The sequence below is a fragment of the Bemisia tabaci genome, chromosome 7 (assembly GCF_918797505.1).
Source record: "Bemisia tabaci chromosome 7, PGI_BMITA_v3".
Classification (NCBI taxonomy): Eukaryota; Metazoa; Arthropoda; class Insecta; order Hemiptera; family Aleyrodidae; genus Bemisia; species Bemisia tabaci.
The window spans coordinates 23,863,658-23,888,881 of record NC_092799.1 but is presented as its reverse complement, the minus strand read 5'-3'; the positions used below and the strand labels follow the sequence as shown (position 1 = coordinate 23,888,881).

The window sequence follows — 25,224 nt, the reverse complement described above, 5'->3', positions numbered from 1 at the left end:
AAACCTCGAGCTATCTGAAAGTTTTATCATTTTCAAAGCTACTTCAACCCTCCTGCAAATCCTCACAGTCGAAAAATATAAATCACAGAAAACGAGCTGAATTCGTTTCTGAATGTTTTTCTCTTGAATTTTTCGTCAGATGCGAAGACTTCAGCGTGGGAAAGTCTCCTGTGCAAACAGCTACATCGGTCGATGTTGAAATCGAACATTACGAACACCTGATGCGCCCCTAAATACAGGCAATATTATGGAACTCAAGGCCCATCAGAAGGAGAACTTATGCGGTTTTAACATCGACTGATTCAGCTACGCCGTGGAGTGGAATGAAATATACCTGCGAAGGACTCGAGCTAATTTTATGCGTGAAAATTTCATCCCGGTCCCGACAACTGCTGTATCCGATACAGATGCCCACATTATCATACAAACGAGCATAGCACGGCTCGGAAGAAGGCCTGCTATCTCCTGAATTGCCTATCGAAATTGCCGTTGACTGCCGAAAATATTTCACCTTCCCTCCCCCCCCCCCCTTCTCCCCATCATTGTACCCACCGCCGACTGAAATTGTTTTCCTGTTTTCTACCGGGCCTGTGGCCCATTTCACGATGAAAAAGTCGCAAGTCTCACGAGGACGTTTATTTCTGCTCTTCCTCAGTTTTCATTCATGTTATCGATTTGTTTTTTTCCTTTCCTTGTTTTTCTTTGAAACCGAATTCACTTTTATGGGAACTCGAAGTCAGGTATTTTTCCGTGAAGAGCTCGTTCAAACCGTTTAATTCCTAATGAAAATGTTAAAAATAAAAATGCTTGTCGGAGAATTGTGACTTTCCCGTCACGTAATGTAGCTTTGATGCAAATACAACGAAATGAAACGAATATATTTCGGGGGGGGGGGGGGGTTATTCGTTGTATGATTGTTCCCCCACGAATGGAGCGGTCACTCTCTCAGTGGCAGTTTCATGGTTCTCGATGCCCAACACAATCTGTTCGAGATCCCGATATCTTCCCTTTACTCTTCGTTTTCCCCCACCTTCTCCTCCTCCTCCTCCTCCTCCTTCTCCTTCTCCTCCTCCTTCTCCTCCTCCTTCTCCTCCTCCTCCTTTCTCCTCCTCCTTATTCTCCTTCCTCCCCTCCCTCTTTTTTTCTTCTACTTCCTCTTTTTCTTCTTTGTCCACTCCTTCTTTGACCCACCTTTTCGTAATCCTATCCTTTTAACCTCCCTCTTTCTTTTCTTTCTCCTCCTCTCGTTCCGTGTTTCTTCTCCTCGTCTTCTCCTCCCTCTTCCTCAGAGTTCCGCTACGTCCTCATCTGACATACATCAGGGGCTCCAACGTCCAAGCCTGTGAGAAGAGGATCAGCTTCCATAGAGAAAAAGAAGGAGGTGTTTGCATTTTGAGGTCTGTTTACCCTGTGACGTAGGTCGTCACAACCTAGCCAGCGAAATCCGGAATTCGAAGTATGAAAAACGGACCATAATGTCCCATTTTTTTGCTTATATCAACTCATGATACAATTTCAAGCACTTTTTATAGAATGACTTTTTTCCATAAATTACACCATTTCCAAGAAAATCGATGATAAAAGTCGCTGTACCGACCTACGTCATCAAAAAAATCCAAGATGCCCGAAATGCAAATACCTCCTTTTTTCCTCTATGATCAGCTTCCTTATGATATGAATACTTGTTTAAAACGATGCGTTGTTTGTTCCCAGGTGAAATATCGAGCCGAGACCCTCTGGACCGGGAGACGAAGTCGTTGCACGAGCTGGTGGTGGAGGCGCGGGACCAAGGGAGTCCCCCGCGGTCGGCCCGCGTCGCCGTCCAGATCACGGTGACCGACGTCAACGACAACGCCCCCGACCTGGTCGACCCGCAGGAGGACGTCATCAGCGTCCGCGAAGAGCAGCCGCCCGGCACCGAGGTCGTCAAGATCAGGGCCGTCGACAGGGACGACGGCAACAACGCCACCATCTCCTACGCCATCCTCAAAAGTAAGCCCACCCTCAGCCCTTCATCCCTCACCCCTTAGTTGCACTGATTCGATCAATCGCGATTACTTCTTCAAACCATTGCTGCATCGACGGCACAAGTCCGCAATCACATATGGACCGCGTTAAACAGAAAGGAACTATTACCAAATTTAATTGGGCAATTTAATTTTTTACCCAAGAATGGTTTTGCGGATTTTTCTGCAAATTTCAGTGAATTTCCTGCGGAGTACGAAGCAAATCTTCTCAAAAATGTCAAAGGAATCCGCCAAAACGTTCTCTTGTAAAAAATTAAATTGCTGTATTAAATTTGGCAGTAGCGGATGTGGCTTGGTTCCTTTCTGCTTAACGCAGTCCATATCTCGTTGGCGGTGCCTGAAAATCTCCGCCTGTATGTTATTTTTTTTAGAAGAGACAAATTTACATCATTCCTGTAAGTTTATGCAGAATTTTCTTCGCACAGAGAAGAAAAATCACGGCAGTTTTAAAGAGTTGCCGTTGAGTAGTTTTCCGTTTTTAAAAAATAAAGTATGACGGGAAGTCTGCTGCGTCGCAAACCGAGTTATGTGATTGCCGACACTCCGTCGACACGCTCTTGCATTGGAGTTTCGTATTTGTTGCCTATCTATTGATTGAAGAGGCTCCAGGGCTCCTCTTATTCAAATCGAGGACTTCTTCGGTAAAGTCCAATTCACACTATCAAACTTTTCATTCAATTCTTGGACGCAACTTGTCGTAATGGAAAGTTGTATAATGTGATACTGACGCGAGAAAACGACAATTTGATGGAAAATTGAACGGAAAGTTGAATGTGACGTCACATTCAACTTTTCAAAACTTCACATTCAACTTTAAATCCTTTTTGTCTTCTTTGTCTATCGCTTTGTCTACCGATTTCAACAATCAGCCCGCAGATTGTGATGAGTCGTGGAACGGTGAGGCGCAAGAGCATTGCCTTCGACGTGTAAATTGTACCCCAAAGCTCCCAGGGCCCAGGATGGCTAGAAAACTTGGCAATGCTACTTCCCACGAATAGCCGGCTACCCATTAGCATACATTCGTGTGCGCCTTGACCGATTTTTACGCATGCACTTTCTTCCCCCGTCCTTTCGTCTGTTTCCCCGCTGCGTTTTAGCACGGTGCATTATGAGTGTTCAACATGCCCGGAGGTGCATAGGTGCATACCTACCCGGCCGCTCCGATTATGTTGATTGGAGACTCATGAACGCGGGAGACTTGTGCCAAGCATTTTACTCGGGGAGCAATTTATGAGGCACCCGAGTTTCATTCCGCGAAAATTGTGTCCCGACTCCAAACCCGTGGAAATTAAGTCTTTATTTCTAAGCCTCCCTTTTCCTCCTTCTCTCTCATTCGTCTCAGTATTTCTCTTCGAGTGGGTGGCAGAAGCGGATCCAGCAATTTGGCAACACCGGGTTTTCTCCATTTAAACCTATGCTGAATAATCGATTCTTGTCGGAGCACCTGGCCCCTCCAAGAATCGATACTTTTCCATAGGTTTCAATGGAAAAAAGACAATTTGCTGGCTCCGTCAATGGTAGGTGGAAACTTTCTACTTGCAAATAGTTAATGTTTCCTACATTAACCGTCAGATTTTTTTATAAAAAAGCAATGAGCTTTTGCAATTTTTTTTTCAAAGTATCTTCTTAGCGAATTTTTTCTTCTTTAAATGTCACGTTTCTTCTCTTTTCAACACTTTTCGAGGACAATTTTGTGTTTTCTATTGAAAACGTATATTTTTGTGCAACAATAGGTAATATCGCACTCATAACTTAATACTTGATTGAGGGGCTTGGAGGACAAGGCGAATAAGTGCAGTTTTTGAAAAATTGAGATAAAAATGATTTCAGTAAAACTAGTTTTAGTGCTTTTAGTGAAAAATTCGCTCCCAGATTCCACTCTGTAAGCATCAAAAAGTCAGTTAGAACTTTCTCTCCGCCATGAGGATCCATGTAATTTTGAAACTTCAAACACGTATTTCTTGAAATAGCAAAAACTGCACTTATACGCTTTGTCCTCCAAGCCCCTCAATTGAAAACGAAAACGAGTAATCAAGTTCGCCTTCAACTCGATGGATACAATTTGAGCGGCCTAGGAGTTCAAATAGTTGTATCAAGAATGTTAATCCAGCGCGATGTCCGAGAGGCGAGTGTTCTCGTTTAATCTTCTTGTTTTTAAAGAGCATCGCAGCAAAACGTCCAGTAATTTTTACCTCCTCAAATCTCCCCGTAGAAAACAATAATGATAATGAAATTGAGATAAATTGTGAAAGATAGAATGTGCTGCTCTCGCGATCATATCTGATGAACTAAAAACGAGAGCGAGAAACCAAGTTCGCCTTCAACGCGATGGATACAATTTGAGCGGCTCCGGCGTTTAAATAGTTGTATCACGAATTTTGGTCGGGCGCGATGTCTGGCAGGCGAGTAACTTCAATTGTAATCTTCGTGTTTTGATTTTTGAATTAAGTAGACCTACTTAGTATGCACTAGTGTAACCTAGATAGACAACCCTAGCATGTACTTATATTTTCTCCTGCTCCTCTCATTTTATGTATTTCATCAGGTAACAATTTCGTACTAAATTATGAATAAAGAATGCTTTTAGACAATATTTTGATGGTTTTATTAAAAGTGGGTAGAGTAGGTACCTCATTCTTAAGTTAATTTTTTTATATCTTCTTTTGCAATGTCTAATGCGATGAATCATATTTTGTTCTTTAGATCGTGACTCTGATGGTTTTAATGTCTTCACAATCGATAGCCTTTCTGGAGTAGTACGTACTAAAACCGTTTTAGATCATGAAGAAAAAACCGTTTATCGCCTGGCAGTTTCTGCATCTGACAATGGAACTCCTCCAAAACAAACGGTCAGACTACTTCGTGTGGAGGTTCTTGATTTAGCCGATAACCGACCAACCTTCACAAGCTCCAGTTTATCTTTCAAGGTATGCACAAATCACCACCTCTCGTATCTCTGACTTGAAATTGAACCGCATTTTGTAATTACGAATTACAATTTTCAGCACACTTAAGGAACTATGTAATCGCCATTAGTTTTCCTTTGTTGATAGGTGCTTTTACAAATGGGTCAGACACTTTAGTTCCTAACTCCAAAATGTACCTAGTCAAATTTTACCTTTCAAAAACTAAGCGCTCACTCACCATTCGTCACTAATAATGTCACCCCCAACAATTTCAACTGAAGAAAAACATTACACCATGAAAACATCAGTCATCCCTTAGAGTTGGCTTTTCTGGAAAAAAATCAAGCAAAACAGTATCAAAAATTTCAAAATTTTGCATTAAAGATGTGTCCCTATGCTTACATAAATTCTAGCGTTACTGTGTTCAATATGGAGCCAAGAAAATGAAGCCATAAGTGACTAGGGAAGCTCTGGAGATTCTGCAGGACTCTGGGAACATCAAGCACGTTACGTAAACCATATTCTTGTATCAATTCCAAGCTAGATATCTTTGAGGAGTTTCCTTGAATGGAGTCCGATATACACCTAGTTCAGAAGGGATTTTTCATCACTCTTTTCATTCTACTAAACAGGAGAGAAAAAATGTATTTACATATGTATTTGAATGACAAAAGTTTTTCCCTGTCCTCTATTTTATAAAGTTTCTATTGTTCTTTCAGGTGCGAGAAGATGCTCCGATAGGTTTCATTGTCGGCAACATCGTAACTTCAGACACCTCAGGTCGCGCTGGAGGAGGACATGTAATGTATACTCTCAGTTCGCTTTCTCCCTCAAACTCAGAAGATATTTTTGACATGGATCGGAGCTCTGGATCACTGGTTGTATCACGTCAATTGGACCGTGAGATTCACTCAGAATATCGGTTAGAAGTCCGAGCCCTGGACACAAGTACCAGCACAAATCCTCAAAGCAGTGCTGTTACGGTGAGAGTAGAAATTACTGATGTAAATGACAATGCTCCTCACTGGGATACAAACCCCATTTCAATTTCAATCCCAGAAGATGCACCTGTCGGTTTTGCTGTTTGGAACTTCACAGCAAGGGATAGAGATTTTGGATCCAACAGCGACCTCCGTTATGGATTGGTTCATCAATATCCGGAAACTGAGAGCAAGTTCTCTGTTGATCCTCTCACTGGCACTTTGACATTAATCTCGTCAGTGGATCATGAAACTGTTTCTTCCTATATTTTGATCGTGAAAGCTACAGATCAAGCTTTGAATATGTCTGAGAGGTTGACAACAACGTTGACTGCAAAAATCATGATCAAAGACACTAATGACAATGCACCTGTTTTCGTGTCACCCGTATCGAAAACCATCTATGCTTCGGACTTGGCTGAACCGAAGACCGTCATCTTGAAAGCCATCGCTGTGGATAAAGATTCTGATAACAATGGCCGTGTGTCTTACTCAATTACTGGTGGCAATGATGATGAAATGTTTATCATTGACCGTGACACAGGTGTTGTCAGTTTGAGGAGGTCTTTCGAAAGCAACCGAAAGTCAGGAGGACGTTTCACGATCAATATTACAGCCAGTGATCATGGGTCTCCTCACAAGCGCCACACCTCCATCTCAGTGAATATCCTTTTGAAGCCTGTATCTGAAGCTCCTCCGAAATTTGTGTTGCCAACCTACCAAGCCAGTATTCCAGAAGACATGCCGACTGGACACACTGTGGTGAAAGTGGTTGCAAGATATTCAGCTCTTGGAGGAAGTATGTTAATTTTTATCTCTGTTGGTTTTGTCTAGTTTTTCAATGAAACTTAATTTAAAAGCACAAGAGACCTGAAATTCTCATTTAAGTTTATTCTTCCGGTCAGCACAAATGAATAACATAATAAAAAATCAATGCACATGCAGTAAAAACTTATTCTTAGTACTGTATGTGTGACTTATCCCTTGGGCAACTTTAAGAAAGGGGGAAAATTAAAAATTACATTTAATCAACTTATCTGTTCTTATCAGAGCATTATGGTTTTAAAACTACTTATTCTTCAATTGAACATTTAGTCTTCAAAAAGCACTCTACTCTCCAGATCTCATCCTAAAAAGAACAAGTTCCCCAGTAATAACGGTATAAAAATGTACAGTTTTACTCACATTAAAGTCCCCCTCAATGCAGTGCACCTCTTCTAATTCTGTCAAAAAAAAAGTCAGCATACCAGAAAATTCTTCCATTTCAAAATATATTGGTATTAGTTCAGTGGTTGATCTAAACAGTGCACTTGGATTTTTTTTTGTCAACATCAAGTGTGAATCGATGCAGTCAAAAAATGGTATTATCTTAGTCTCAAGTCGAATTCAGAAATATTTAATGCAGCCACCATATTATCTGTAAAGTTTCGGTACGGAAACACATTTTCATGCTCAATTTTATATCCTGTCTAATAGTTTATTTCCGCAAGATTGGAACTAATCCTGATCGATGATTTTTCACAGATGGCTCTGGAAACTTGACTTACGCAATCCCACGGGGTGTAGCTGACGACAGATTCTCAGTTGATCCAGTCCATGGAAATGTCATTTTACAAAACAGTCTCGATCGAGAACTGAAGGACCAATACGTTATTCCTGTCTACGTAACAGACTCCTCCTCTCTCCAATTTGACGTTGCCAGCATCACAGTGAACGTTATCGATGTGAACGATCATGTTCCATTTTTCAAGCCGGGTTCATGCTACCCATTGAGCCTGCCTGAGAATAGTGACCTCTCTGTGATACACACTGTTGTAGCATATGACTTGGACGCTGGGTCAAACGGTGACATCACATACAGTATTTCTGGTAAGTTTCCTCAAAGCACAGTTATCGAACTTAGTTTACAGTTGCTAAACACTTCAGATCTGTTTGTATAAAGCTCTTATGGATTTTTCATTCAATTTTAGTAATTCGTAATCAGATTTATTACAAGACTGTACTATTAATGAACAGAAGGGTGACGGATTCCATGAATTGTTAGTGAAAGGACAAAATGACAAACTAAGTAGAGCGGTATACCGAGTTCATGAAAATGACCAGGGCCTGCTCAAGGGCTGCCCAGGGGCTGCAATGTTTTTGTCGAGTTTGTCATTAATATGTGATAAAATTTACTTGTGTATTATTTTGTAATTTTGGAAAAATTCCTGGGGGCTGGTCTATATTTAGGGTAATTATGAACTGGATTTTCCTCTTCACTCAGCAAAAAACAATAAACAATGAACCAGTATTCTTGGTTAACTATTTTGGTCCCATTCCATCACTGATATGTACTGGTCTTGATTTTCTACAAGTTTTCTTTAATAATCTTACGTTCAAATAATTTAATTTATTATTCCAACTCTCAGTTAATTTTAAATGACTTTTTTTTGGTCATAAAAAGGCTCATTACCTTATTTTTGAGGTCATAGTTTCATCTTTTTGTTCCGTCATCAAAATACTTGTACCAAGGAAACAGTCCTGTTCATTTCACTCAATATTTTTTTTTTACTTTCAGGAGGTAATATCGGAAATAAATTCAACATTGATCCACACAGTGGAGAGCTAACCGCACGACCACTGGATAGAGAAACAGTCGCCAAATACAATCTCATTATCACAGCTCAAGATAAAGGAGCAACATCTCTTCATGGTTATTGTAACATCACTGTCTACGTCGAGGATCAAAATGACAATGACCCAAATTTTGTGCAGAAATCTTACAAAGCGAGCATTTCTGAAAATACTCCGATCGGTACAACTGTCCTTACAGTGAAAGCGTTGGACGCAGACATTGGCTTGAATTCCAAGTTAATCTACTCTCTCACGAATGAAAGTCACTGGTTGTTCAAGATTGACAATAAAACAGGAGCTATCACAACCACCGGGTAAGTCATCTTAGTATCAAAGCTTCCAGAAAAAACAAGACTTTTACAACTTCTCAGTCTCATCCCTGATTTAACTGTAATCATTAAAGTATTTGGAATAGAGGAAACAAGATGAGTGCATGATATCAAACTTTATTAAGAAAAATTCTTTTTGTTAATGGTTGACATTTTGCTCAAGTACTTCTTCACATCTATCAGAGTAATAAAATCTTAAAACCTGTATAAGGACTTTATTAACGGAGTAAATTAATGACAAGTATTTATCTTTTATTCACATGTAAACAGAATCAATCTAAAGAGGTATTTGTATCTCAAAGTCAAAGATTTTACTCGGTACCCATTGAATTTTTACTCCGGGAAAAATTTCAGTATTTTAATTCTAGCTTTTGCAATACCAAAGGGGTCCAATACCAACGTCAAATGGGTCTCAGTTAACTTCCATCTTCCTCTGAAAATATCATTGTCATTTTTAGAAAAATATTACAATTTGGTTTTCTCTTTCGCCAGGCTCTTTGATCGTGAGAAACAGAGTGTTCATAATTTCCAAGTGGTCGCTACAGACAGTGGACGTTACGATGTGCGCTTAAGCAAGGTTCCAGTAACAATCATGATCGAAGATGTGAACGATAACAGGCCAAAATTTTCCCGCTATCCCTTTTTTGTGGACATACCTGCCTACACCCAACCAGGGCATGATTTCTTCAAAGTTACTGCAGAGGACAAAGATGAAGGAACAAACGCAGAGATTGTTTATCGGTTCTCCAGTGAATCATCAAGCAACAAGTTCCATATCAACCCCAACACGGGCTCTATCTCTGCCATGTCTAGTCTTTCGATCGATGTGGGAAAACTGTATCATCTGGAGGTCATAGCGACAGACAAAGGAAATCCTCCGTTGAGTACCTCAGGCTTGGTTGAAATTAGGATCGGAGAAACACCAGAGGGCATGCCATCAATCAGGTTCCAAAACACCTCTTATGTTGCTCATCTTCCAGAAAACTCTCCTGCTGGGAAGCAAGTCTGCCAGGTATGATATCATCCTTAGTCAAATTTGTTTAATCATTCAAAGGGCCCTTAAGAGCCCTTTTTAAGTTTTTTCGTAATTTCAGCCCTCATGAAAAATTGCAATAAAATGCATACAATAGTCAATTATGCTAAAAAATTGGGTGTAGAAACAAATTAAAATGGTTTTCATAGTTAGCAATTTACATCTTTCTGTATTTCTTACTCACATGTTATTTGTTTGTATGAAGACTGTCCTGTGTATTTTCCTGAAATTGGGAGTGATTTTTCCTTCAACTTGTTAAAACAGACTCTGAAATTTTAAGATTAATTTTTGTGATGGTTCTCTTATGAAAAAATACAAGTTTTGTAGAAATACTGAAACAGCGCAGACAAGGTACAACAGGTAAGATACAGCGAGACAGTTCCTTTGTGCAAGAGAAGATATTTTGCAATAATTATTTACAAAATTTAGAACCGTTAAATCTTCAAAAATTGAGCTATGAATTAAGTGCCATTTAATGGTCAAAAATTTTTCGTAGTGCAGATTTATAGGCAATTCGTGGCTGGAAAAAAAAGAAAGCTCCCAGCACTATCATGATGTATTGTCAATTACAGCCTGTTAATCACCCCGAATTCTAATTTTTCACATCGGACAATCAATTATTTTAATTTTTTCACAGCAAAAATACATGAACATTTGAATTACTGTTTCTCATAGGTTTCAGCATTCAGGAGCGACAGCAGACGGCAAAGAATAGTTTATAGTATTGGCAATGGCGATGAAAACAGTATTTTTGATATCGACTCCAACACCGGGCTCATCAGGATCAGCAACCCTGATATGTTGGATTATGAGCTAGAATCCGAGTTACACTTGGTCATCATTGCCCAGGCAGACAATAATGGAGTTCCTCTTTACGGGTATACGGAACTCACCATCTTTGTTCTCGACCAAAACGACAATGTTCCACGATTCACTCAGGATAACTACATGGCCACTGTTTGGGAAGGCAACAACAAGGGCACTTTTGTCATTCAGGTATAGTAATGCAAATAATTTTATTATTTTTATTTTCTTTTCAGTATCTGGATTGCTGAAGTGCAAAACTGGTGTCTCCATCTGGGACGTCACAGACTTCGTGTCATATTTTTATTTTCTCTTCACAAGCCAGTCTACAAAATGTAATATAAGTGAAAAACTAGGAAGGAGACTTTTTTAATTGCACTACATCAAAAATTACTTGTTGAAATGAGAGAACAATGAATATATGTAAAAATTGATAATTTGCTGAGCTGCAAAAACTTCTTGACCTCACTACTGGACAGATTGTGTTTAGTCATTTGCAAAAATGGGAAGGCTCAGAAAATGGGTTTTCCAAATGGGAAGACTGGCATAATCACGTATATTTTTGCAAAGAGCTGTAAAAATCACATACGCAAAATTACAGCAACTTTTATGTACAGAGCCCTAAAAAGATCATCACTTTTAAATTTTTGAGAAAAAAAAGGCCTCTAAAATGAGAAGGTCAATTACAAACTGTATTCTTGGAGGTATGCCAATTTTGCTTTGAACAAAGTAGTCTGATTATCATGTATTATTTTTGATTCATTTTTCTCTTGCTCCAGGTTTCTGCAACGGACATGGATGCTGGCAGCAATTCTCGTTTGACCTACCACATTGTTGATGGAAATCACGATAATGCCTTTGTCATCGAGCCCTCATTGTCAGGCATGGTCAAGACCAATATTGTGCTTGACAGGGAGATCCGTGATTTTTACAGGCTTACAATCATTGCAACCGACGAAGGAATGCCGCAGTTGACAGGCACAGCAACGATTCAAATCAGCATTGTTGATGCCAATGATAATTTGCCCACATTCCCACCTCACAGTGTGATCACTGTCAGAGAAGGTAAGTCCATCTCTAGTTTTTTGTGAAACCCATTTTATGCGTAGGCGATTGAAGCTTTTTTTGGTAGTGGCGTTGAACGGGTTTTCTTCTAATATTTTATTCCTTCAAGATGGTGCCAGGATCCTTATCTTGAAGTAGTGTCGGACTGAAGCAAGGAAACATGCCTCTGAGATGTTTCATAAGTCATATGATCCAGCGTTTGAGGCCTTTGCCAAGAAATCATACTTTTTAATCAGTTAATAAAAAGCAGATAGAAAATTCCATATTTTAGAGGTTTACCTATTTTTAGGATTTCTATCAATGTAAGAACACTCAGACCTACTTGTCAGATTACTTTAACAAACGATACCATCTGTAGGTCAATTTTAATAGGATATAAACTCATGGTGTTAGCTTTTAAATTTTGATTTTCTCTGAGGCACTCTACCTGAGAAAGTAGACATTATTTTGCTTGTTCTTTTATTGTATCAGATTTATTGAAAGGCATCAGCAAATTGTTTCATGCCATTGGAGTGAAACTTCCTACATTGCTGAAAGTGTACTTGAAATCAACTTATCCCTAAATTTTACCATCACGCTTCAATCAAATTTCACTAAACATTTCCATGCTCAAAGCTGGTTTCTTGTTATGAAACTCTAGTGTAATTATCTTTTCCTCTGAAAATAGGAATGGAGGTTGGCAGTGTTCTTACTGCTGTCACTGCAAATGATGTTGACACAAATCCATCACTCACCTATGCATTCACCGAAGATACCGACCCAGAGGCTGCCTCAATATTCAGCATTGACCGTTTCAGTGGCAGGGTTGCCCTTAGCAAAAGCCTAGACTTCGAAACTCAGAGAGAATATCGTTTGGGAATCAAGGCCTCCGACACGGCTCACTTAGCGCAAACGGTGCTCACCATTCATGTCAGCGATGACAATGACCATGCTCCCAAGTTTTTGCAACCATTCTACCAGGCCACTTTGTCAGGTAAACATTAATCACTCTTTTAAAGTAATTTGATGTGTAATTTCCAGGCAAGCAATAAATTATGAGGGATTACCTTATCATATGCGCCGTGAAATGCGTTGAATAAAAATCTTGTCAAGAATGAGAAAAAGCTAATTTACATTGATACATTCAAGTCTCTGAAGCATGTATTTCAAACCTTTGTATTCTGGAGATGATCTGAAAATTTGAAGGCATTGAATTTTATTTTTCACGCAATGTTTTAAAACTGAACTTTTGTGAAGATTTTGAAACATCGTGCCCAATCAGATTAGCAGGTCTTCATCCCAGTTCATAGTGAGGCCCAAAAAATAGTTTTTAAATCTAAAACAATGTTTTTTGTGTCCGAAATTTTTTAGTGAAAATGAGTAGCAATTGTAGGCAGCAGCTGTATTATAGCTCATTCTTATTTTACTGGGTGAAACCCTTCAAAAATACTCTTTACTTCTTTACTAAAGTATTTTCGAGGTGCACCTTACCAAGATGTACTTTCATGCTGAAAAAACACCTCTGTAGATCTTGTTACTTTCAGCCTCCCTGAAAATTTCCCCTCTTCAACTATCAATTCGTTGTAAAATAATTATCTAATGTTCTGTGTTTGTCTGATTATCCTTTCAGAGGGCACTCCATATGGAACTATTGCCACCGTTTTTGCCACTGATGAAGATTCCGGTCAAAATGCCATCATCCGATATAGTTTTGTCAATCCAACAGTCGGATTTTACATTGACGATAGCACAGGATCCATCTCTGCCAACCGTAGTCTTGTCAGCGCCAGTCACATGCAAGCGGTCAGTACACTTTTCTCTCTATTTTGTAATTACCTAATTCAAGACTTGTCTAAATATTTTTGTACTCTCAGTACATAAGTAAAATTTGTATCTTTATATAGCTCCAATAGAATCTTTCGTAGCAAGAAATTTTGATTTCTGTACTGACTGAATTCACAATGTTCTTAGAATTCAATATGTAGTTTATAACTCATATTAGTCAGGTACCGAATGTACCTGAAACCTGCTGATGGGTAAAAATATGACTTTAAGTAACATTGATAAATTCCTTTTTTCAGGGTGTGGTTGATCTGATAGTGTCAGCTACAGATGGAGGTAATCCAGCCAGGTCGAACACTGTTCCCGTCAGAATCTACATTGCAAGCAGTAGTCATGGGTCTGCATCTAAATTCATACAGGACGAATTTAGGTAATGATAATTTTTTTTGGATGATTTAATTTTTGAGGTTTGAAAGTTGCTCTCTCTAGATAATTTTAAAAGTTTACCTTTTTTGTCACAATAAATTACTGTAATTCTCTCTTTCTGTCTACAAAAATTAAAATCAAATTAAGAAATGTACCTCCTAAATTTTCAAAGTTGCGCTTTTTTTTCTTGCAATTTCTTTGATTTATCATTATTTTCATCTATTCAATGCATTGAGATATGTAAGATTTTTTGGAGGTAGGATGTTTATGGATTGAAATTTTAAAGAGTTCGGATTCTTTGCATCATTTCAGTTGTTTCTAATAATCGTTTTTGTTTTCAGGGTTTCAATTCGTGAAAAGTCATCTAGAGGCACAACAATTTTGAAAATGATACCTGGAGGTGTTGTTGATGAGTTTGCTCAGTTTAATATCATTTCAGGAAATGATGATAATGTCTTCCAAATTTTAAGGTTGGTACACTAGCTTTTACTGCTTTTACACAACTGTGGTAGCAATTCGTAATTTGAAATGCAACATTCATGTTCTTACAAAATATTCTGCATTGAACATCCTAAAGTTTAAGTTTTTATCATCTCTTAAATTTTGTCCTCTTACTTACCTCTTCTTGTAGCTTTAACAGTGAAGACTAAGGACTGCCAATTTTTTTATAATTTTTTGACACACAAGGAGACTACAAAATTGTGTACTTTGGATGCGGAGTTTCAAAATCTCCCTTCCTAATTTATTTTTTCAAAAGGAGACCAAACCAAAGTCATGACTTAAAATTTCTACATAATATTCTTCACACAGAGAAGAAAAATCACCAAAGTTTTGAAGAAGTGACGTCCAGTAGTTTTTCATGTTTCAAAAATGAAGTATGGTAGTAAGTCTGCAGTGCTGCAAACGGAGACATGCGTTTCCTCAGTTTCATCATCGATATGTTGCTTCTCGGGTATATTAAGGGGAAATCATTGCTTGTTGAATTTGAGGAGGATTTTATGTTAATGATGCAATCTTAATCGATTTTTTTCTTTTCATTTTATTTCTCTACTTTTATTCTATTTTTAAAAATAGTTTGACTTGAGCAGTTTTTAAAGTTATCATTGTGTTTTTCTTCCCTCACTTTAAATGGTAGATCACTGTTCTATTTTGTTTGGCTTCAATGATAGTAAGGTAATTTCTTTTAATTCTTCCAAAGTAACTGACTTTATTTTTTCTCCTTTCTAGCCCCACTGGAGAGTTGGTTTTGGTGAAGGATGTTGACCGTGAAGTGCGAGATATCTATTCTCTACAAGTGACATCTCAGCGCAATTCATCATCTGCTCTTGTTCACATAAGTATCGAAGATTCAAACGATAATGCTCCACAGTTTCTCAGCCTTCCTCCTAGTGTTACAGTGAGTGAGGGAGCACCAATAGGACATTCCATCATCCAAATATCTGCAACAGACGCAGATCTCCCACCCAATTCGGACATTCGCTTTGATATCACCTCTGGCAATGATCAGGATTTGTTCAGTTTAGATCCAAATACAGGTATTCTGACGGTGAAAAACTACCTCGACTATGATGGTGGTATTTCAGAGCATAATTTGGTCATCAGAGCATCTGATAGTGCAAAACCTCCAAATGACATTTTCCTATCAACGATTACATCACTGAAAATTCTCCTAGAGGATGAAAACGATAACTCACCTAAGTTCCCTGTCACTGAATACTTGGAATTTGTTGGAGAAAATGAGCCAATTGGTTCTGCTGTGTTTATGGCTCGTGCAACAGATGCGGATAGAGGAATTTATGGTAAACTAAATTACTCTATCCTCACTGCAGCAGCTTCAGGATTTGCCGACTATGATGATTCCTGGAAGTTATTCAAAGTTGACTCAATGACAGGCTTGGTTACAACGAACTTTGTATTTGATTATGAGACTCGTAGTCGTTATGCATTTACGTTGCACTGTAGTGATTCTGGTGGCCGTGCCACTAAAGTACGAATTCGGGTCGAAATCGAAAGCAGAGATGAGTTCCATCCACAATTCACGGAGCGCACCTTCAAGTTTGTTCTTACCGGTTTCTATCTACCTGTTGGATATATAATCGGTCATGTCACAGCCACCGATAGGGACAAGGGACCTGATGGAAGAGTTGTGTATCAGCTAACAACGCAACACTCTTATTTCAAAATTAATCGTACAACTGGCGCAATGATGATAAAGAAGAAACTAGACTCAGGCCTGGAAATCAGTCAAGATATTAGTTTAGTCGTTACAGCCAGCTCTGGGAGACAGGGATCTTTGACGAACACTAGCATTGTTGAAATTAGTTTTGATCCTACTGCAAGTCACGGTACTAACTTGGCCAGTAGCTCAAACAGCAATACAGTCTCAGTTTCATCCAGTAGTGTTGCAGACTGGGCCATGGGCCTACTTATCGCATTGATACTATTGATCTTAGCCTTCGGTGCTTTATTCCTGTTTCTACACGTGCGTAATCGTCGGCACAAGAAGATTAACAAGCCAGGTTTGAACAGTGGACAAAGCACGGATAATTTTGTAGATGCCAGTAGTTTTGACACGATTCCAATTCGCAATAGTGGGGTTGCAGGACCTGCCAGCCAATTTGGACCCCCGAAATATGATGATATCCCAACATATCGGAATAATAATAGCAGTTCAAATTCGGGAGCAGCAACAACTTCTGAGCTCTCAGGCTCGGAACAGTCAGGGTCGAGTGGCAGAGGCTCTGCTGAAGATGGTGAAGATGTCGAGGATGAAGAAATCCGAATGATCAATGAAGGTCATCGACCTTTGAAGGAAGAGGATGCAATATCCCAAGTGTCAGTACAAAACACGCAAGAGTATCTGGCTAGACTGGGAATTGTTGAACATAGATCTGCTACAGGGAGCGGGACTGGGCGGCACACGTATGCTGAGCCTGACCTCTCAACATTACTGTATCCAAAGTTGGGCAGTGATAGAGGAAGCACGACTGATGAGGTAGATCGGAGTAGCGCCTCAAACGGAAGTCGGGGGGCCAACGTCTTATTCTCAGAAGTGCCATCAGGCAATCAGCCATCAATGACTGGTTCTCTGAGCAGTATAGTTCATAGTGAAGAAGAGTTAACCGGTAGTTATAATTGGGATTACCTCCTAGACTGGGGTCCGCAGTATCAGCCTTTAGCTCACGTCTTCTCCGAAATAGCACGGTTAAAAGACGATACTGCTTCAATCAAAAGTGGTGCTAGTGGGACATCAAGTGGGAAGAAAAGTTGTCCACCTATCAAAACACTACCTCCTCCTCTCTTGACAAATGTAGCTCCTAGGTCAATAGCAGCTCCAATTCTTTCAAGTCGGACACCACACTTGTTCCCCCAAATACCTCGGTCGCCAATTAGTCACGACCCTGCCAATTTTTCATCAGCGGCCATGTCGCCCTCATTTTCACCCTCTTTATCTCCGTTAGCCACAAGGTCACCATCAATATCGCCTCTTCATCCTCCATCGCATCATAGGCAAACCACTGAGACGGAACTAAGGATTTAGTAGTAGCTAGTGCAATTCTAATTTATTCTAGTTTATTCAACAAATTGTCAATACAAACCTTTTTCAACGTTTTGTCTGGGTCCTTGCTCTCCCCATCTTCATTGTGATATAGTTATGGAATCAAATTTTTAATTTTCAAAATGTGTTTAATGTTAACCTAGTGATAATTAGGGTGTACAGTTAATTCTATTCTTTTTTCAATTACCAAAAATGAGATTTAGTTAGGCGTGTACCTAAGTGTAATTACTTCTGTATAGAATTTATGTCATCTGATTTTTTATCGTTTTCCAATAAGTCTTGCCCTCAATTGTGCCAATGAAAGTAATCATTCATTAATGGCAACAATGTGCTGAAGATGGACATTCAGACATAATCTCTAATTCTAGATATCTCACCCTGCCAAAGTAGTTGAACCCAAGTAGGATTGATTTATGTTGTAACTGCCATAAATTATTTTCCTCATTTGTGATCTGCAATTTGTGTATCATTGAAAATTTATTCTCTGTAGTGCTCAATGAGACTCCAGCAGATTCTTGTGGGAGACAACAAATTAGGGATTCTTCTTGAAAAAATGTCCTCCTAATCGATTTTATCCATTGACTGAGAAAATAACTCCTAAGGAAAATCAATGTCTGAAGAGACAAACAAAAAATGTGCCAAAATATACATATTACATTTAACCTATAAAATGACATTTTTAATATGAGACTATAAATATCATCGTTGTATCTTTAGCCTTGTTTTTTTATGAATGAGAAGTATGAGTATAGTCAATATATGCGCCAAATTTTTTCTCATTTATGAGGTATGCTTGATTTTCGTGAAATATTTGGAGCCCCGTCTCGAACTTCTGCTTCAGCTTTGATAAGAAAATTTCTCACATTGATTGAGGGCTGAACCTCTGTTGATCTATGATTGTACTTTGCTTGTAAATGAACAAATTACAAACCTGTAAGTGTACAAATTGTAATTTATCCTTGTTATGTGTGCTCTAAAACGGAGACTGATGAAAAATATAGGTGTGAAAAGAGCCTGTGGCTCTGAGATAGGCCATTTTAAAATGCAAATACATATGATCAAAAAGTTGATCGCTAATTTCAATTTGAAAGGAGAAGTATCTTAAAAGGATTGCACTTTTGCTCAATTTTTTAAATAATGCAATCTGTTAGTCAGTACTTAAATTAAGCTTGCCCTTTACGTATTTATTCACTTTACCAAAAAACTGAATTTCAAGAAGTGAAACATTTATGGTGTTTCAAAATAGTGCCACTTTGATTGAACTACGTTGATTTTATGTATCAGCGAAAGAACCTTAGAAATTACACTCTCTCGAATAAGTATGTTGGTAAAGCTATTTTTGCATTTACTAGAAATTTTTTAAAAAATTAACATTTTTTTTCTTCGATTTGCAATGCAAATGAAAGGTTTATAATGTTATGTATTTTCTTTAATTTTTCTCTGAGGAAATACTTAATCTGAAAAAAAATGTTCTCTTTCCTTTCTCCTTTTTTTAATGACAAATTTTAAAAAAAATCATAAAATCATCATAAAATTTTCTATCGGCCTATCCCTATTTTCATAAATAATGATGACAGTAGGAGAGTTACTTATAATTTTTATCTCCATCACTCAGTATTATGCTTTTTGTTCTCTGATTACTTAATAATTTATTAATTCTGATTGTATGTAATTCTATATATTGTACAAATAAGACAAATCATGTTTGTGAATTTGCTGTAAATGTGTATGTAAATTTTGTATAATGTACAAACATGTATCATTGTAATTATATCACTAGGATTACAAGTTCAGAACAATATAAAATCAAAACCAGTCCTCTCAAACAGTTATATTCATACTGTTTTTGATATTTAAAGAAAATATTAAGAAACATGATTTCATAAATGAGTAAATTTAAGATTTAAGTATGAATTTTTACTTGGAAACAAATGAAAATGTACGAGAAGAACAAGAGGAACTTCACAAGAAGGTAATTTTACCATCAAATTAATCTTTCATATGGAAGGCCAAAGTTTCAAACCACGTATCTCTATTGTGATGTTTCAAAATTCCTGCTCCTACTTTATTTTTTCGAAAAGAAATAAGCCAACTTTATAGCTTGAAATTGATGTAGAATTTTCTGCTAACAGAGAAGAAAAATTAAGGAAGTTTTTAAGAAATTGCGTTAACTAGTTTTTCAAAGAAAAAATAAAGGATGATAAGAAGTCTGCAACTTCACAAATGGAAATACGCAGCATAGCCATCGATATGCCGAAGGTTAATCGGAGAATATTTCATTGTATGCTCCATTGTTGTTCAGCTTACAACCCACTCATTTGTAGGTTCATTTGCAAGTGGCATATGTATGTTATTTCAATTTTTTCCGTCCGTCTTTTCATCTTAGTACTACCGAAAAGTATTCATTACTTAAGAGACTGATCTTTTTTTCAAATACGTATTACTTTAAAATGTATTTTATAGGTTGTTTATTTTGAGTACTTATTTGTTTTTTAATATGCTGTGTAGACTGTCAGACCAATTTTTTTTCAACTTTTTCTATGTTTAAGAGAAATTTTTTCTCTCTTTTTAATGGCTTATCAGGCGTAGTTAGTATCATTTTTGTATCAACGACTTATTAAACTTCAAAATACATGTGACCGGTTCTGTGTGAGGGAGCCTTACCTTTTGGGAGACAATTTTCTACAACTTTTCACCAAAACATAAATCACTTCTCACCACACCCTAGGAACTTTTGTCTTGGAACTTTAAAATTATTATCTCCTGCGATTTCTGAGATTTTAGGGTCAAACTTGTGCCAAAATCTCCAGATTTTCTTCTTGCGTGCATTTTTGAAAAGTTGAGGGAAATTTTCTCCTGGAAAATATGGTCCTTTTTCACAGATCCAGCCACATATTTTTCAAGAGGCCATAATTTATGTTGAGTTAACGCTCAGAGGAGTCAAACGAGCTTCCTCTATTCAATTTTTACTGGTATTCTCTTTTTCAGTCTCTAAAATGAGTCTTTTTACACCCTCCAAAGGTGTATCTGTATTTTTCTTTAAAATGGTCAATCTTTCATGAATCTAAGTACCTAAAATCAGTTTTTTATCTTGTGCCATTTCGATAAAAGAAAAAACTTTGCAAAAATTGGTTATGTGTTCAATCTTGATAGTAGTTCAGCTCCTGGAAAAATTTAAAAGAGGCAGAGAACTGGAGGTTTTTCTGTTATTCAAGTGAGCTCTTATTGAGAAATGATGCCCCATAATTGCTTAAATAATCTTATAGTGTTTTGCAGTTGTCATTTTTTCCTTCTTAACTTGTTTAATAACTTCTTTTATTTTATCCATGACGATTCTTGAGATTAATCCCTCTGAGGAAAAGATAATTTTCAAGCTCTTGATATGTTAATATTTGCTTCAGCCCTCTGTATTAACTTGAATTATTTTTTAGTTCTCTCACCTTCCCAGCTCAATTAAATTATTTTTAAATTTATGTGTCAATAGTGTAACCAGAAAAACATGCATCTTGATTACTGTGTTTTGAAGATTTCAATTTTCATCTTTTCTGAGGAAAATTAAGTAATATTTTCATATGAAATTTTGAGGCGATACTATGAAACAACGGAAGAAAAATCGCGTGAAGTTTCAAGGATCAAAATGGAAGGTTTTCCTTCACCAAAACAAAACCTGGCAGGAACTTTATCTCATCACAAATCAAGACTCATGGTTTTCTAGTTTCACAATCGATCTGTCGGGTAATACAGCTATTTACCCTCGATGACTGATTTTATATTTATTTTTATTTTTTTATATTAACTAATTCTTATGATTTCCTGGAATTTGTCCTGACTGTAAAATGTGTCATTTTTCACATTTTAGCTTTTTTTTACACTTATTTTGTGCAATTATTTCTGAAAGAATGTTAAGTGCCTCAAACAACAACATGCCACCCAGGGCTAATTTCTAGTGCTTTTTAGCTAATTCCCCTACACAGAACTGATAATTTCTTTCTTATCGATTAACTTTAAAGCCTCATCAATTCGTGCCAATTAATTCAATTTTTTTTAAAACTGATATTTTCCCTTACTTGGCGTCTACAGACTTACTTTTTTTCATAATGCTCAACTGAAGTCTGATGAAAGTAACTTTTCCTTTTTTTTTCTGTACATTTTTTCCTAATACAAATTGAGGGCTCAATTTAGAGATATTTCCTTCAAACAATTTTTATTGAAAACAGTCCTTCCAGTGAGGAAAAAAAAGTTAACTGGACTTCTACAACATTGATTTAGCTTCTATCAAGGAAGTCAGATTCATTCTGTTTTCTGAATAGATACCCCTCATTTAAACTTTAACTTGTTAGTCTTTTTTTTAACCAATTTTTGAACCGGTACATCAAAACCTTTGGCCATTTTAATGAATAGTTTCCATAGGTGGTTTATCTACATATTAATCAGTGTACTTATTTGTATGAATTCTGGTTTAAGCCATCAAGCTTGTTATAAAGTTCCTTTTTAGTCTGGCCATATATTGTAACATACAAGAGATATCAAGCTGGCTGTATAGTGTGTATAGTTTAACTAAATTGTAATTTTGTTCTAAATAAATGTGAAATACCTTTTTATATACCGGCGTATTCTTCTTTAATTCCTGAATTCACTTTCATCCCAAAGACCCAAGTCTTGTAAATGAGTCAATTATTCCAAAGGACATGTTTTGAGACTCTGTGCATTGGGAGAATCAGGTTTAAATATAATGAATTTTTTTCTAAGAAAAGCCAATTCTACATCACACTGGCTGCAGTCAAGTGATGATCTGGCAGTAGAGTGGATCTTAAAAACATGTGTGGACTCTTTTCACCTCTGAAGTTGAGAAAACTAAATAATTACTCAATTCTCTAGAAATGTGATGATAAGGAAACGAGATGCCCTATTCTCAAATCCAAGTATGGATAGCATGCCTGCTAGAAATTCGATCATTCAGTAAAATCTGGCGTTTGTATTTGAATTAAAAGTCTTAAATTGAAGGCAATTTAAGTGTGCTGTACTTGAATTTACAAGAACGGGTTCTTATGAGGATTATTTTCGGGGATAGGAAATCAGAGACTGATTGAAAATAGAGAAAGAGAAATTTATTGTACCTATGCTAAAATTAAAGGCACATGATTCTCATATCACAAGTAAATAATGCAGAAAAATTTGGTTTCGAACACTAAATTAAACGGTGTCTACAAAATGTAACAAATCTTAGGTTCCTAGAAAAAAATGAGTTAAAGGTAATTTCTAATACAATAAAGTTGTTTTGACATGATCAATTATGAGCGGTCTGGAAAACTCATTGGAAGTGCTGTTCAGTTGCTAGCTGTGCTTCCAAGGAGGTTGCCTGTCAGGCAACACACCAGACCATTAGAACAAACTTTGAAAAAATTTGACAGGCATGGAAATAAATGGTGTTAAGAAACTTGCAAAAATTTAAGGAGACAGTCATTGAAAATATTAGAGACTCCCAAGGAAAACTTAGCAGAAATAATTAGTTTTATGTACATTCTGACACTGACTGTCCCTTTAAGCTACCTGCTACTTAATAAATGATTGATTTTAGAAATGTGAAGAGAGATGAATCGTTGTTATAAATTAATAAAGTAACTTCTCCAGAGTACAATATCAAAAGAGAAAGTTTTTCAGTCAAGTTTTTCGATCCAGTTACTAGAAAGAGAACCTAATCGACATCTCTCAGTTGTACAGGTGCAGAACTCATGTTATCTTATTTAACTTGAACTGAGAGAGAAAACTGTAATAAAAATTTGATACATAAACGAAAAACAAAAACTAGTAACTAACCTAAATCTATTAAAAGCATTCTTGGAATTCCATTTTAAAACAAAGTTTGATAGCCTTCAAAAATTCGAATTTAAGTACACTCCTCTGGAGCTAATTGAAGAATCTTGAGGAATTCTCATGTTAAGGCTCTAGAATTGTTGTGACAGTATAAAACAATTGAAATATAAAAATAATACCCTACTTCAATTTATTTCACAAAAAGACGGGTGCTGTAGGTATCACACAATTTCTGATTCTGGAATGCATTTTGCATTAACCACTTTTTTTCTGTAAAATAAAACTTTGTCAGTGATTAAAATCAGATCATGGTAATCTTCAAAATGCTATCGTATTTTCTATAAAAACAGTATTTTTGACTGATTCAGTTTCACACCTATTATCTGCAGTTTCTAATTTCAATAAAAGATAAGCATTTAATGTTTATAATTACTTTTCTGTGGGGAGAAATGCAACGAAAATAGTAGAGTTTGATCAGGGAGGGTCAAGAAAAACGTTGCAGAGATTAAGAAATGGCATATGTTTGAGCTGTGTGATTCAATTCAAAGTAAGGACACTTGGGTGATTAAAAGTAAATGTTGAGAGAAGAATTGGGAACGTAATCCTAAAAAATATTCAGAAATTCAATAAATACCTAATGCGTTTTTTTTTGTTTACCTTTTTTGGAGCAACGAAAATGTTGCAGTGACAATGGAAACACAGCACTGATGGCAAATGATAGAAACATATTCAAAGTATGAACATTAAAATTGAATCAGTGGAGTTTGATCTGCAAATGCCTGCTGAAAAAAGCATCTAAAAAACTGTGTGCAGTTGCTTTGATCAACAAAACGCTCAGAGAGACTTACAAATTTTGCGATAACATCAATGCAAGTGGTATTTCAAACAATACACACCAAAACTTGATGTTTTGGAAAACAATGTTCATGAATTAAAGTAAAACCTCGACTGATTTTGAGTTCAATTGCTGGAGACATTATTACTTGAGGCAAGAAGGAGAAATTCTTGGTAGGATTACTGCCATGCTCAGAAGGAAAAGCGCCGTATGAGCATTTAAGCTTTGCTAAATCTCCTATGATCAAATGCAAATTTCTTGAGAAGAAATTTGGCAACATTTGAACGTTCATACAGCGTTTTTCCTCGGCACGGCGTTTCCATTGCAATGTTGCTACACACAAATATGAACCTTTGATGAGTTATAGATGAAAGATTTACATAATCAACTTCCATAAAATATAATAATGATGAGTTGAAATGATTTTCAGTTGTTTATTGGAACTTTTGTTGCATTAAACTGCAACACCGCAAACCCTGATACGCGCTTCTGCAGTTTCACCATTGAGAAGCTCATTGACTGTTGTTTGTTTGGAATATAAAGAATCAAGATACCTCAAAATTTAGGTGTGAGAAAATTGCAATGAAAACATGGTCAAGAATCAATTTTATGAAGATAATCATTGAGCGTCATAAGAGATTCAGATCTGGCGAGAGATGTTGTGCCAAACCTTTTGATACCACACATCAAGAATTTAAAGAACATCACACTGATTCAAGCATATTAAGTACATACTTACTTAAATACTTAAGTAGAAAAATCTTCAAAAATAGTAATTTTAATGAGTTAAACCTAGGTACATATGAGAATGAGACCATTAGACTGGTTGCCATTTCAAAAGATTAAACATTTTCTCTCAGGTAACTGGAGCTCTGCCTTAAAATATTGTAGTAACTATGAATGACCAGAACGAAGTATATATTAAGGACTGAAACAAACAAAATAACATAGATTAAAATTAGCAAAATCCAATGAAATATTTCAATAATCAAAAATCAATAATGAAATTCAAAACATGGAAACTGTTGGTTGGTTTTCCTTTCTGATGAAACAAGAATAAAGATTTAAAATG

The 25,224-nt window shown here is 36.9% G+C and overlaps 2 protein-coding genes across 2 annotated transcripts in view; one reads left to right on the top strand and one right to left on the bottom strand.

The window, feature by feature from the left end:
- ds (dachsous cadherin-related 1) overlaps positions 1–22,104 on the top strand; it is a 392,936-nt gene extending 370,832 nt beyond the window's left edge. Inside the window, 13 exon segments of the mRNA XM_072302784.1 lie at positions 1,714–1,992; positions 4,731–4,954; positions 5,653–6,712; positions 7,438–7,782; positions 8,471–8,840; positions 9,348–9,867; positions 10,564–10,884; positions 11,472–11,757; positions 12,425–12,730; positions 13,367–13,539; positions 13,818–13,948; positions 14,286–14,414; positions 15,172–22,104. Of these exon segments, the coding sequence (XP_072158885.1) occupies positions 1,714–1,992; positions 4,731–4,954; positions 5,653–6,712; positions 7,438–7,782; positions 8,471–8,840; positions 9,348–9,867; positions 10,564–10,884; positions 11,472–11,757; positions 12,425–12,730; positions 13,367–13,539; positions 13,818–13,948; positions 14,286–14,414; positions 15,172–17,485 (6,458 nt within the window). The 3' untranslated portion in view covers positions 17,486–22,104.
- Positions 22,105–22,589: 485 nt separating this feature from the next.
- Positions 22,590–25,224, bottom strand: part of LOC109032750 (uncharacterized) — a 47,528-nt gene continuing 44,893 nt past the window's right edge. Inside the window, exon 6 of the mRNA XM_019045027.2 lies at positions 22,590–25,080. Within this exon, the coding sequence (XP_018900572.2) occupies positions 24,995–25,080 (86 nt within the window). The 3' untranslated portion in view covers positions 22,590–24,994. The remainder of the gene's footprint in view (positions 25,081–25,224) is intronic.